This window comes from Marmota flaviventris, chromosome 3, assembly GCF_047511675.1.
Source record: "Marmota flaviventris isolate mMarFla1 chromosome 3, mMarFla1.hap1, whole genome shotgun sequence".
Taxonomy (NCBI): domain Eukaryota; kingdom Metazoa; phylum Chordata; class Mammalia; order Rodentia; family Sciuridae; genus Marmota; species Marmota flaviventris.
This window is the reverse complement of record NC_092500.1, coordinates 70,808,149-70,820,453: the sequence shown is the minus strand read 5'-3', so window position 1 is coordinate 70,820,453 and position 12,305 is coordinate 70,808,149. Positions and strand designations below refer to the sequence as shown.

Genomic DNA, 12,305 nt, shown 5'->3' with positions numbered 1-12,305 from the left:
TAATCAAAATGTATCCTGTTGTCTATAGCTAACTAGAAGAAATGAAACAAACAACAACAACAAAAATAGGGTCCTATCATACCTATGAAAGACCGGTAAGTTGGTAGCTAAAGGATGTGACCCCTGATAATCTGAGAATGATGAGAGAAAAAGCCAGATGTGTTTTCTGATGATTACAAGGTGCATGAATGCACCCAAGACACAGCTGGTAATAAAGAATTGTCACATGCTTAAATAGAGAACACCAGCCTCTTGCGTGCAGCGAGAGCTCCCTGTGTTCCAGGTTTTGTACTCTTGTTTCACAGGCATCACCTCATGTCATCTTCATGATAACCCTGCCCTTTTATGATTCCCCCCTCCCTTTTATGATTACCCCCTCCCGTTCCAAGTAAGTACATTTAGTTTAAAGAGAAAATATGCAAACAAAGGCACATAGCTAGTGGTTCATAGCAAAGTGGAAGTTTGAACCCAGATCTACAAGATATCAAAGTCGCTGTCCTTTATTCTCAGTTTGGGTTCCCTTCTCTATGAACTCCTAGATAATAATAACAAGTTATGTTATATCTACTATTTTCTTTTAAGGTATAAAAATTATACATACTAAAGAGAATTTCAAGAACAAAAAATTAACCATTTTTTAATTGGCATAAGGTATAATTATGTGAAAACTCATTTCTTCAGAGCATGTCATTTCTTAAATTCTCAATAATTGACAGGAGAAAAGTTTTGTAAGGTTTTATTTATTGTCTAATAGTCAAAATAAGTCATTTGGGTTTTTTTTGTATGTGTGTTTGTGTGTTTTAGATAAATCTGTGGATTCTCATTTTTATACCACAAAGAATAGCTGTTCTAGTAAACCACTTTTTGAGGTGAAGGAGGGGAAAAGTAATATTTATATGAAACATTAACCAATGGATACACATTGCCATGATCCTTTTCTTTGCTGAGCACTGTGTCCTTTGGTTTTTCTTCTTATTGTGAATGAAGTTGCAAACATTGATTTCCAGAGGAGTATTCCGAGAAAATTATGGCTGAGAGGTACACAGGACATAATAGTCGATGGTGGGGAGTTACAGGGATGACAGCACTCTATTCTGCAAACTCTGAGCAGCTGAAAGAGTAAAAATAACTCGGGGCAGCTCCTAAACTGGAAATGAAAACCTCCTATGAAAGATGAAGAGCTCACCAAAGAAATCTTGCCCTATCAGGAAAACCCTTAGTCGACTGTCAAACCTATGTCACTAGGAGAGTGACAGATTGTAACCTTAAGGGAATCTGTAGAAAAAGAATTATATAAGAACCCAATAAAGAGCTTAAGACTTATTACCTCAGTTACCTTCTCAGCTACACCTTATTTATATTCTTCAGCCCAGAGTATGAATAGCTATACCATGAAACTCTTTGCTGTTCATTCTCAGAAGAGAGTCACCTATTGTGAGATTGGCTCTTTATGCAAAAGTATACAATTTCAAGAACTACTAACCTGGATCACAAAAGACATAGGTTGATGGAGAAAGTGGGGGTAGTTCCCAATTGTGGATTTGGAAAATGGGAGCTACCAGTGAATATGTCTGAGGCATAATGAGTTGAGTTTTCTAAGAGGTAAAAGTAAGGGATGGGGATGGTGGTATACACACCAATAATCCCATTGACTTGGGAGGCTAAGGCAGGAGGATTGTGAGTTTGGGGGAATGTACCTCAGTGGTAAAGTGCCTCTGGGTTTAATCCTCAGTACCAACCAAAAAACAAAAAAAATAAATAAAAATATTAAAGACAGATGAAAGATAGTTAAAGAAGAAGAACAAGAGGGTAGGTAGGGAGGATCAGGTGGTTGTGAAAGCAAGTGAAAATTATTGTTCCTGAAGACAAAGGATCTCAAAAATAAAACTGTAGGTAGTATGTTGTGAAAGTCCACTAAATCCTAAAGCATCTGATTGTAACATGATTTTTTGGGTTCCAGTTGATTCCAAAGTATAAGATTAGGAGCTACTTCTTAAAAGTCTAAGAATGTAATTTAAGACAACTATTTTGTGGTAGATCCAAAACCTACAGAACATTCTTCCTCTGGAGATGGTGCAAGCTGAAAATGCTCATAGGTTCAAAAAAATTTTATATAAATGGATGGAAATTGAATCCATGATGGACAGTAAAGCAAAAGAAGATGCTTTGGAGATGCTGAAACCTTCAGAGTTTAGCCTTCAGGAGGGTAATCATTCTCTCTCAAATGTCCTCTTGTACCACTTGTGTTAGTTCATCTATCACCTTATCTTTCCTAACACTACTGGGAATATCTTCCAGTTTAATCTCTGTCATGTTTCTTTTCCCAGTGTCATCCCTGCCAGGTGAGAACAAGGTGAACAGATGAAGGTTTCCTTTAGAAAAGGAAGGTCTAAAAACAACCACTGTAGACATTTTCACTTTGTTTTTTTCTTTGTACAGCTTGGCTTTTCTTCATTGTTCCCTTTCTTTTGTGCACTTACTTATTTATTTAAGAAAAGCTAAATTGAGACTTTAAAGGGGTGGAAGTTCTGCAGGGAAACAGCAAAAAAAAAAAAAGAAAGAAACAACCCCAAATCGAAACCATGTTAATGAAAATCCCAATGACAACTCTGTGAGTTTAAGGAAAAAGCTCAGTAAGGCTTTTAACTCAGCATCTTCCAGCAATAAGAATCTTGTCCATCTATTCTAGTTTTTTGTTTGTATGCTGGGACTGAACCCAGGACCTTGCACATACTAGGCAAGCGCTCTATTGCTGAACTACATCCCCAGCCCTAGTTAATTCCTTTTAAGGAAGTTTTATTTTCAAGATCATTTGAAAGTTCTGTTTCCCTATATCCTCTATGCTTGTTCAGAAATTATTCCATTTAATATAAGTAGTGCTTCTTTGGGATGGACTAGAAGGGAATATTTAATAATAATTATGTCATAGGCATTATATCTTCATCCTTATTCATTGTTTAATCTTCAGTATTCTCATACCAGAAATCTAGAGAGTTATATTTAACACAGAGGAGGAAAAAGGCAAAGTACTTATTCTAAACCAGGAGGCCAGGGGCATGTGAATATTTATAATAGCAACAAACACAATGAAAAGGCATTTTTTGTGATAAGATCTAATGATATTATAAGTAACTACATTTGTCCCAACTGAGAAATGACCACAAGTAATAAGTTCAGCTATTTGGAAATTAGTTGTTATTTACCAATGTTAAATAGAAAGACTATTTTTAAAGAATTTGTATATCAATTTTAATTTGCAACAGAAATCAATTATAGCCAGGCATGGTGGTGCACATCTGTAATGCCAATGGCTCAGGAGGCTGAGGCAGGAGGATCATGAGTTCAAAGCCAGCCTCAGCAAAAGCAAGGCACTTAGGAACTCATTGAGACCCTGTCTGTAAATAAAATACAAAATAGTGCTGGGGATGTGGCTCAGTGGTCAATTGCTCCTGAGTTCAATCCCCGTTCCCCCTCCCCACCAAAAAAAGAAATCAGTTATAAATCAAATACGTGGTAGGCTCTAAATGTAGAGAAATGGGTGAATCAAAATATATAACAAGTACTTTACCATGTAGTTTATAATGGAAAGTCAGTCAATGGGGTGATGACCTTCTAAAATTAGCGTGTGGTACACTCCAGTTAAATGTTCACATTGCAGAGAATATATCAACATTGCTGAATCCCCAGAGCTGGCTGATAGAGTATTCTTTAGTCCCTTTTGGGACTCTGGTAAAAAATAAAGTCTTTTAAGGTCACTGTTTATATTATTCCCTGTCCTCTTTTCATGGCCACAACCTGTTACCTTTTCTAATGGTGTTATGTTAGCTTTTTGTGTCTGCAACCAAAATACTTGACAAAAATTTAGAGGAGAAAAGGTTTATTTTGGATTTATGGTTTCAGAAGTCTCAATCCATGCTCAGCTGGCTACAAAGGAGACACATCGTGTTGGAAGGATATGGCAGAGGAGAGCTGCTCACCTCATGTCAACCGGAAAGTAGAGGTGCCAGGGACAAGATGTAACCTCCAAGGGCATGCCCCCAGAGACCTGCTTCCTCTAGTCATACCCATTTGCCCACAGTAATTTGGCATGAACAAACTTTATATACAGAGTTAGGAAAACTTATGCTGTAAATGGGTAATAATGAGTGTAACACATACCACTATTGTCATGTATGTAAAAAACTTTTTTTAAATCAAATTATTAATCCACTAATCCACCAGAGGTGTTTTTTTTTTTTCTTTCTTTTTTTTTTTTTTTTTGATGGTGCTGGGGTTTGAACCCTGGGCCTCATGCATGCCAGGTAAGCACTCAACCACCAAGTAACATTTCCTGCCCTCAAATTATTAGTCAATCAAATGGATTAATTCACTGATGAGGTTACAGATCTCATAATCCAGTCTTTTCACCTCTCAACATTGCCTTACATATGAACTTTTCACAGAGCATTACTAGTTTCAAACCATAGCAGGTGTCGGAGCCTGCTCACACGGGTGGGTACCAGAGACCACAGTGATTATAGGTCATTCCATTTCCATATATAGATTGCTTGGTGCATGCTTCATTTGAGGATGTATAGGCCTTCTCCAAACCTTCCCTCCACATTCTCACTTTGAGTGATTGCCTTTGAAGAGGCGTTGGGTACCCTCTTTCACTTAGTACAATATTGGGACAAGTGGAAAAAACTGCAGTCTTGTGAGGCTGGTACAAAGTACTCTCATACTCTGCTAGTGGATGCGTTGATTTCATAAGTATTTTCAATGATGATTTAATAACCTGTGTACCAGAAGCTTTTGAAAAGGCCATGGCACTTAAACTCTGCTTCCAGAATTTAGCCTAACGAAATAGTAATTGAACATGTGCACATATACATATGTACAGGAAGGCTCATTGCAGCAGTGTTTATAAAAGCAGAAAATTGGAAGCAACTTCTGTGGAGGAACTGTTTAATTTACATTTCAGCCATCAAACATAATGATGCAGAGCTTTATATAAAGCTAGAAAATGTCTCTGATGTTTTTAAAACAGTATGTATAACATGGTACTGTTTTGGTTAATATGTGTGCATGAGTTTATAATCCTAAAAGGATGAACTCCAAAATATTTTTAAAAACTTTGCTCATCTCGGGAGGTGGGATTACATATTACTTTTATTTTTTTCCTTTATACTTTCCTGCATCTTCAGAAGTTTTTTTTGTATGGAGCATATGTTAATATTTTTCATCAGAAAAAACAGGAGTGGGGTTCTCTGAGGGGAAAAAAGTAAATCTGGAGGTGCTACATGCTGAGAATCAGCAGAGACCTTGAGGGGAGCAAGCCTGGCAACTGTCCTTCAGAAGCAAACTGTATAGGTAATAGGGAGGGGAAGGAAACAATGTGATTTGTACAGAAATCATTCTGGGTCGCTCTTGAATACACCTCAATCATCATAGAGTCACCACTAAGAGATGTTTTGGAACATCCTGACACACTGGACTCTGAGAGAGTTGGAGTTCTCACTTCAGGATGAATCCTCCTCCTTTTCCTCTGCTTTCTCTGTCATTAGCACACTCCTGAATACCCCGTCTGATCAGAAACAAGGTCCTGCATGTCCATGTACTTCTCTTTACCCTTTTACTAATATGTTACTTCCTTCCCCCGCCATCCCTGCTTCTTTAAGTATTAATCTTTCTACCTTCAATAATCAACTCTCCGCATTGACACTTCATGATACTTTTTTTGGCTAAAATTTTGCAGTTTGCATTTTTGTCATAATACAAGGAATAAAATTTTGCCTATCCTCTTCTATCCCTACAGTACTTTCGCACAGTTGTGTAAAGGAAAAAAAAGCTTCAATTATTAGACAGTGAATCTCCCTGAACTCTGCTATAGTTAAGACAAATACTTAGGAATATATGTCATTCATAGCTGCATGGCATATAAACAAAACTAAATTATAATTCCATATTTTATAAGATCTACATATTTACATAAAGACTTTTGCTTCTGAACTTTGGATATATTTCCCCTAGAACTTGCTGTGTGCATGGATTCAAGGTTTACTATAAAGCAAAAGGTCCCACATTTTCAGTTCAGTTATCTTCTATGACTTAAGTTTGTTTCCTTTGTCTTCTTGAAATTAACGACATTGTTTGCTAGTCTTAAACCCTGAAGAGAGCCACATCTTTGGTTCACATTCACATATCAATTACTGTTTAATTATGTGAATATCTTGACATTATTTATTTTTCATATTTTAATTTCTCAACTGTTATTGCTAGACAATAAACCTTTCTTGTGTAAAAGTCAATAGCATTAACCCAAATAAGCCTGGAATACTAGCTAGTTTCATAGGTTGTTTGGAAATTCAAGAGATAAATTCCGTATCACTATTTAAGGCCAGTGTCAAACACCCTTGTATATAAACAAGAGTTTAAACAAAGATTTCAGTATGACTCCTTTTTATCCAAATCTTGGACACATAACTTAAATTCAGCATTTTAAGTGATAGGAAGTAGATTCCTCTGTAGTGAAATTTGACACGGTTCCTATCGGGGATGTTTGAGGACTCATATTAAAGACACTTGAAAAGTGTGACATTGGACAAATGTTGGGCAGCCAGTTTCTTTGTGGACTCACAAAAGTAGTGATGTCAGGAACCCTGGGAGAGTGCTTAGTAAGGTGGGCTTCCTAACAAGTGCCACAGAACACTTAGATTCAGGCAGCCATTTCCCCAGGTGCCCTCTGTCTCTGCCTAGAAGTTAGACCTCACCATCCTGAAGTTTCCCCTTTATTTAACTGAAGCATCATATTCAAGGAAAAGTCCAATGCCATAATTCAATCAGAGATCGCTTATTGGAAATTTTCCTACAATGCATTAGTAGAAAATTCTTATCTTTAAACTTGTTTTTCTGTCCACTAGGACATTCTTTCTTAACCACTGTCCTTAATTACTGGAGATCTCAACTGACTCTGGGTACAGTTCTGGTACCTACATGTACTTCTTTATAGCAAAAATTGTATTTTTCATGTTTTGAGATTCACACTAGCTTGCAATTGCTGGGCAGCGTAATTTTGCTATGTGCATTTGTCCTGATTTGGTTAAGGAAGATCCTTTTTTGTTAAAGGAGTGCAGTCAGATTGAGAGGAGAGAGGCCTGGAAAACGTCACTTGGGTAAATCATACCTGACCTCCTTCATGTTCGTTTCCCTACTCAGCCAAGTTCTCATTGTCAGCTGTCTCTTTGCTTGTCTCCTCCTCACCCAAAGTGTGAAATGTCAAAGCCAAACAGCTGAAGACAGAGGTGGCCAGGTTGCTCTTCTGCGGTGGTTGGCAGTATTGTTTTGGTTTATTTTGATATAATGACAAATGAACATAGGTTGTGCTTTTAAATACTCCAGCCTTTAGCTCTTATACAGCATCAGGTCAGGTTGCCATTAGGTAGTGAATAAATGCTAGATTGGTGGCATTGGGACCAGGAGGGCAGTGGTTTTATACCAACACATTCTAGTCTCCAAACTGATTAGAAATTTGCTTGATATTTTCTCTCAGAAGAAAGGTGAAGTATTAACAAACAAAGTTTCTGTTTATTATCTTGGTATTAAGGCATTTGCCCAGGACCCTCATAGAAGAAATTAGTTAACCTGATGTGCATATGGATTTATAAATTTCCCAGTGGGGAGGTCAGTGACCATACATAAGGTCTAATCTCTAAAGTGATTTTACTTAATAAATTTTAAACCTTCTCTTTTAGTATTTTTAAATTCAAGCTGCTAAACAGGATTCAATGGGCTCCAGATTTTTTGCTTATTTCATCTTAGTGCCATTTGACTTGTTAGAAATGACTAAAGATCAAAATTTGAGTAGACAACAAGAGAAGGTGTGGAAGCCAAGACTTGGATAATCCATCTCCAAATTATCAGTCCTTTAAAGATTACCAATATTTATTTTGAGAAACTATTAAAATTTTACTTCCTCCAAAGTTGAACTTCAAGAAAAGAATATTTGACTGTCATTTAAATGACCAAATGCATGAGTTAGTCCTGTAGTGAAAAGAATTACTGAACAATACAGCTTTTTTTTTTTTTAACAATACATTTTGTTCATAATGTATCTTTTTACCTAGACCAATTCCCTTGTTTGTTACATGTTCTTTGGAGCCCAGTTTTAGTTTCTTCCTTCTTCCCAATAGCCTGGTAGGATCTCTTTTGCCAAGAGGTGAGAAACCTGGATTTCACAGCAGGGGGAAACTTCCTCGAATTATAATAGTATTGTATCAGAGTGTGAAGTGCTTATTTCACACAGGCAACTATTGCCAACTCATGGGGATTTTCTTCCAAACAAAGGATCTAACATCACACACAAGAGGCAAAAATGCAGAGCAGATTACTTGGGGGCAAGCTGCCAGCCTGTGCTGCCAAGCAATGGCTAGGCAAGGAAGGAGAGCCTGGAGCCATGTACAGATGCCCAGTTCTTCACAACTTTGTGTCAATGAGCTCCTACAGGACTCCACCCAAGGCTATAGAGAACAAGTTGCTTTTTGTATGCTTTTCAGTTGTCTGCTTGATGACCAGGCTTTCCTGACCAGTTCCACCCTGACTCACTTCCCTTTGCCCTTCTGAGAAGTTATTCCTTCTTTTTTCTTTCTTTCTTCCTTTTTACTCTCTACATACAACTTTCCTCTACCAACTTCCCTGATTGTCACCAGTAGTAAAGTCTTCGTTGAAAGAAGGAGAAATTGAAGGTGACTAAAGAGCTCTATGGCTAAAATGACAAAGACAGGGCTTCACATTTTTATATAGCTTCAAAGAAATTTTTTAAAATATTTATTTTTTAGTGATAGGTGGACACAACCTATTTATTTTAGTTTTATGGGGTGCTGAGGATCAAACCCAGGGCCTCATACATGCTAGGCAAGCGCTCTACCTCTGAGCCACAACCCCAGCCCAGCTTCAAAGAAATTTTAAATAACTACAATAGCAAATAAAAGAATTGGATGGCATTACCCTAAGACAATAATGATGAGTTGGTTTTCCTGGACCCTAAGAGCCCTGATAGCATGACTCTACCTTGAAGCTTCTTCTGTTGGTGGTTCAAATCTGTGGTTAAGTGAGGCTGGGGGCGGGGGGGAGGGGGTGCATTGAGAGACTCACCTCAGCAGTGCTCCTTCTGCAGGTAGAATTAACCTGCTAAATGGGAGGCACTTACTAGTGATAAGCTTTCATACACTCCATGGTGGGAGAAAGGAAAGAAATAACAAGTATTAGTTTCATATATGTTGCAAAAAATCTCTCTTCTCCACTGTGTGAAGATAAAAAGGAAGTGGTATGGTAGTGGTAAAATGAGGTGATTTTGTGCTAACTGATGCTGAATACAGAGGCAAATTAATCACATTTAATGAATATAACATACAAGTGGTTTCACCAAATGATTGCAAAATGCAATTTCCCACGAGTTTTTAATGGGAAAGAAATTTTTAAAATATTATCAGTTAAAATGCAGTCTGAGTCTTAAAAAATACAGTTAATGTAAGCATCCTGACAGACTGCAGGAGAATGCAAACTCAGGTCTATGCTTAGAGCAGATGAAACCAGTTCTGCTCAAATCCATATGGGAATATAGATTGTTTTAAGTTGTATTAGGCCTGTATTCTGCTATTATTTCTTTGTTTTAGTATCTTAAGTTCTAAATGACAGACTCATTAAATTTGTTGTTGTTACTTTATAAGAATCTTAAAAATCTGTTTTCTGTGGTTGATGGTACATTGTGGATTTGAGGAAAAATAGTAATGATTTGTGTGGCTTTTGTGTGTATGGAAACATCTTCTGGAATTTTTTCATGGTTAAAAAAAGGATAACACCTATAAAATATGAGGTCTGGAGATAAGTCTTGGAAAAGGATTCAGAGGTTAGAAAATAAAACACAGGAAGGATGAAATTCTTCAACTTGGGCGAAGAAAAGGTTTTGTCTTTAACAGGGTTTTATCTTACCTTTTTCTTGTTAAGTAAGCTTCAGTCCTTCAAATAGGCAGATTTTTTCACTCTGTCCATTTCTAAACTGGATATGCCTTTGCTGCAGGTGGGAATAATTTGGGATGATTGTGTTACTTATATAATACTGATATGTCTCCATGCTTTTGTAGAATAATGCTAAACTGCTCAATTCAAAGGCTTTCTCTCACCAGGAACTGACTGTACTTACAAAGATCATGGGGGCCACAACTGCTTGGTCAAGCAACTAGTAATGAATATATTTTTCTTTCTCAATAAGCAGATTGATGAATCTATAAAAGCTAGAAGAAAAACACTTATAACTTTTCCCAAAAGTTATATTACAATTTTTTTTTTAATCCCACACAGGAAGAATTTAATGGAAAACCTGACTCCCTATTTTTTAATGATGGTCAGAGAAGAATCGACTTTGTTTTAGTGTATGAAGATGAAAGTAGAAAAGAGACCAATAAAAAGGGTACAAATGAAAAACAAAGGGTAAGTTTCTTTTCTATTTTCTTTTTTATTCCTTATAATATTGTAAAATGAAAAAGAAGTGTTATTTTTATGTAAGTAATAAAGTGATATTGGTGTTGAAAAATCATTTACCAAACATAATTTCATTATTTTCTGTACTCTTGTTCCCTCAAGACATATTAACAATTTTTTAAAAATTTTGAAATAGAAACTTCTTCAGAGAAACTTCAGAAATCAACTTCAGTTGGTTTCATACTGAAGGCTGACTTTCTTTGAAGGAATTGTGCTTTCTACTGTGAAGAACAGACTTCTATTAAAGCAAACCTGGCTATTTGCAACTGGGTAGAAAAGGAAGCTAAAGATTAGTGACGACAGTGTAGCAACTAGCTTCCAGTGTATGCTCACTCAAGTGCTGTAGGTGTGTTTTGCATGCATTTTCTCATTTAATTCTCATCACACCATGAACTGAGTTCTGTAATCACGCCATTTTGTAAATGACAGAGTTGACCCTTAAGAGAGGTTAAATAATGACTCAAGATTATGGATGCTGATCCGAATAGTAGTGGAGCCAGGGTTCAAACTCTTGTATTGAATCTAGAACATGAGCTCTTGGCTACTGGTATTTTCTGTTACCTCCTTTTCTCCCCTTTCATCCTTTGCCACTCAGGCTGCTTCCTTCTCCCTTTCCTTTGCTTCAAGCTGTTTCAGGAAACAGGGCTGTACTTATCTGGAGATATTGAAGCAGTAGGCCAGGGTTATAACAACTGCCTGGGACTTCTTTACCTAAACCCAAATTGCATTATTCTCAAACAGGATGAAAGGAGTGCACACTGATAAGCATCACTTTACTCATTTTGGAAATCATTCCCTTGGTCTTTATTCCCCACCCCTCACATAGGTGTTATGACATGCACATGACCTTAATTGTCCCTCTCTGTACTTTCTCCCTTAAATATAACAATCTCAAGTCTATTAATTTTTTTTAAACAAACTAAGCAAAGAAACATTTTTAAAAATGGAACAATTAGTCTTGGTTTATTTATGTGTTTAAATTTGGAGGTGCTTAAGTTTGGAGTTTTGTATTTACATGTTGCAACAGAATAAGCCCCAGACTTTGGAAATCTGCAATTTACATTTTAATTCTGCCACTGCACTAGTTGGAGTAATTCTAGTTTTAACAAATGAGTTCTCAGAGGACAATGGTTTAACAATAAAAAGATTTATTGCTATGTCAAAATTAAAGGTGACATTGTGTTTGGCATGTGGTTTGGGGTTGGGCTCTGTCCTTGAAGTCATTAAGGGTCCCAGCCAACACAGAGGCTCGGATACATTCAACAGGTAGTTCAGGGTCATCCTATCAACACAAATAGTAGATAAGATGAGAGAGAGGACGGAGAAAGAACTCCTGCTTCTTCACCACCTTGGTCTGGAAGTCACTGCAGGGATTGTGCTCACATTCCATCACTCGGGCCTGAGGAAGGTAGAAAGCATTGTTTGTGACAGGGTAGTTACCAGGAAAATGTTCTTATCAATATTGTGTTTTTTTTCAAAAATTTTTTTTTTTTTTTTTTACATTTTGACATCTCTGAAATCAGATTGCATCTGGTATATAAATGGTGATCATACTTTTATTGGACAAAATTATTATTTTTGGTACATAAAATATTGGCTCACCACATACTCAGTGGCATCTTACGTTCAGGAAAATGGGGTCCCAATACCTAGTCCCTGGGAATATGAATAAGATTAGGTAAAATAACATATGTTAGTGTTACATAAATTTTAGCCTATATCAAATAGTTCATTTATGTGTCTTCCTCTCATCGTATTTGGGGCTTATGAAAAGAGATGGCTCTCAGACA

General features: G+C 36.8%; 1 protein-coding gene across 4 annotated transcripts in view; it reads left to right on the top strand.

The window, feature by feature from the left end:
* Ano6 (anoctamin 6) overlaps nucleotides 1-12,305 on the top strand; it is a 191,987-nt gene that overhangs the window by 94,709 nt on the left and 84,973 nt on the right. For all 4 annotated transcript variants that reach the window (XM_071609945.1, XM_071609946.1, XM_071609944.1 and 1 more), the window contains one exon: nucleotides 10,336-10,464. In XM_071609945.1, coding sequence (XP_071466046.1) covers nucleotides 10,336-10,464 — 129 coding nt within the window. The remainder of the gene's footprint in view (nucleotides 1-10,335; nucleotides 10,465-12,305) is intronic.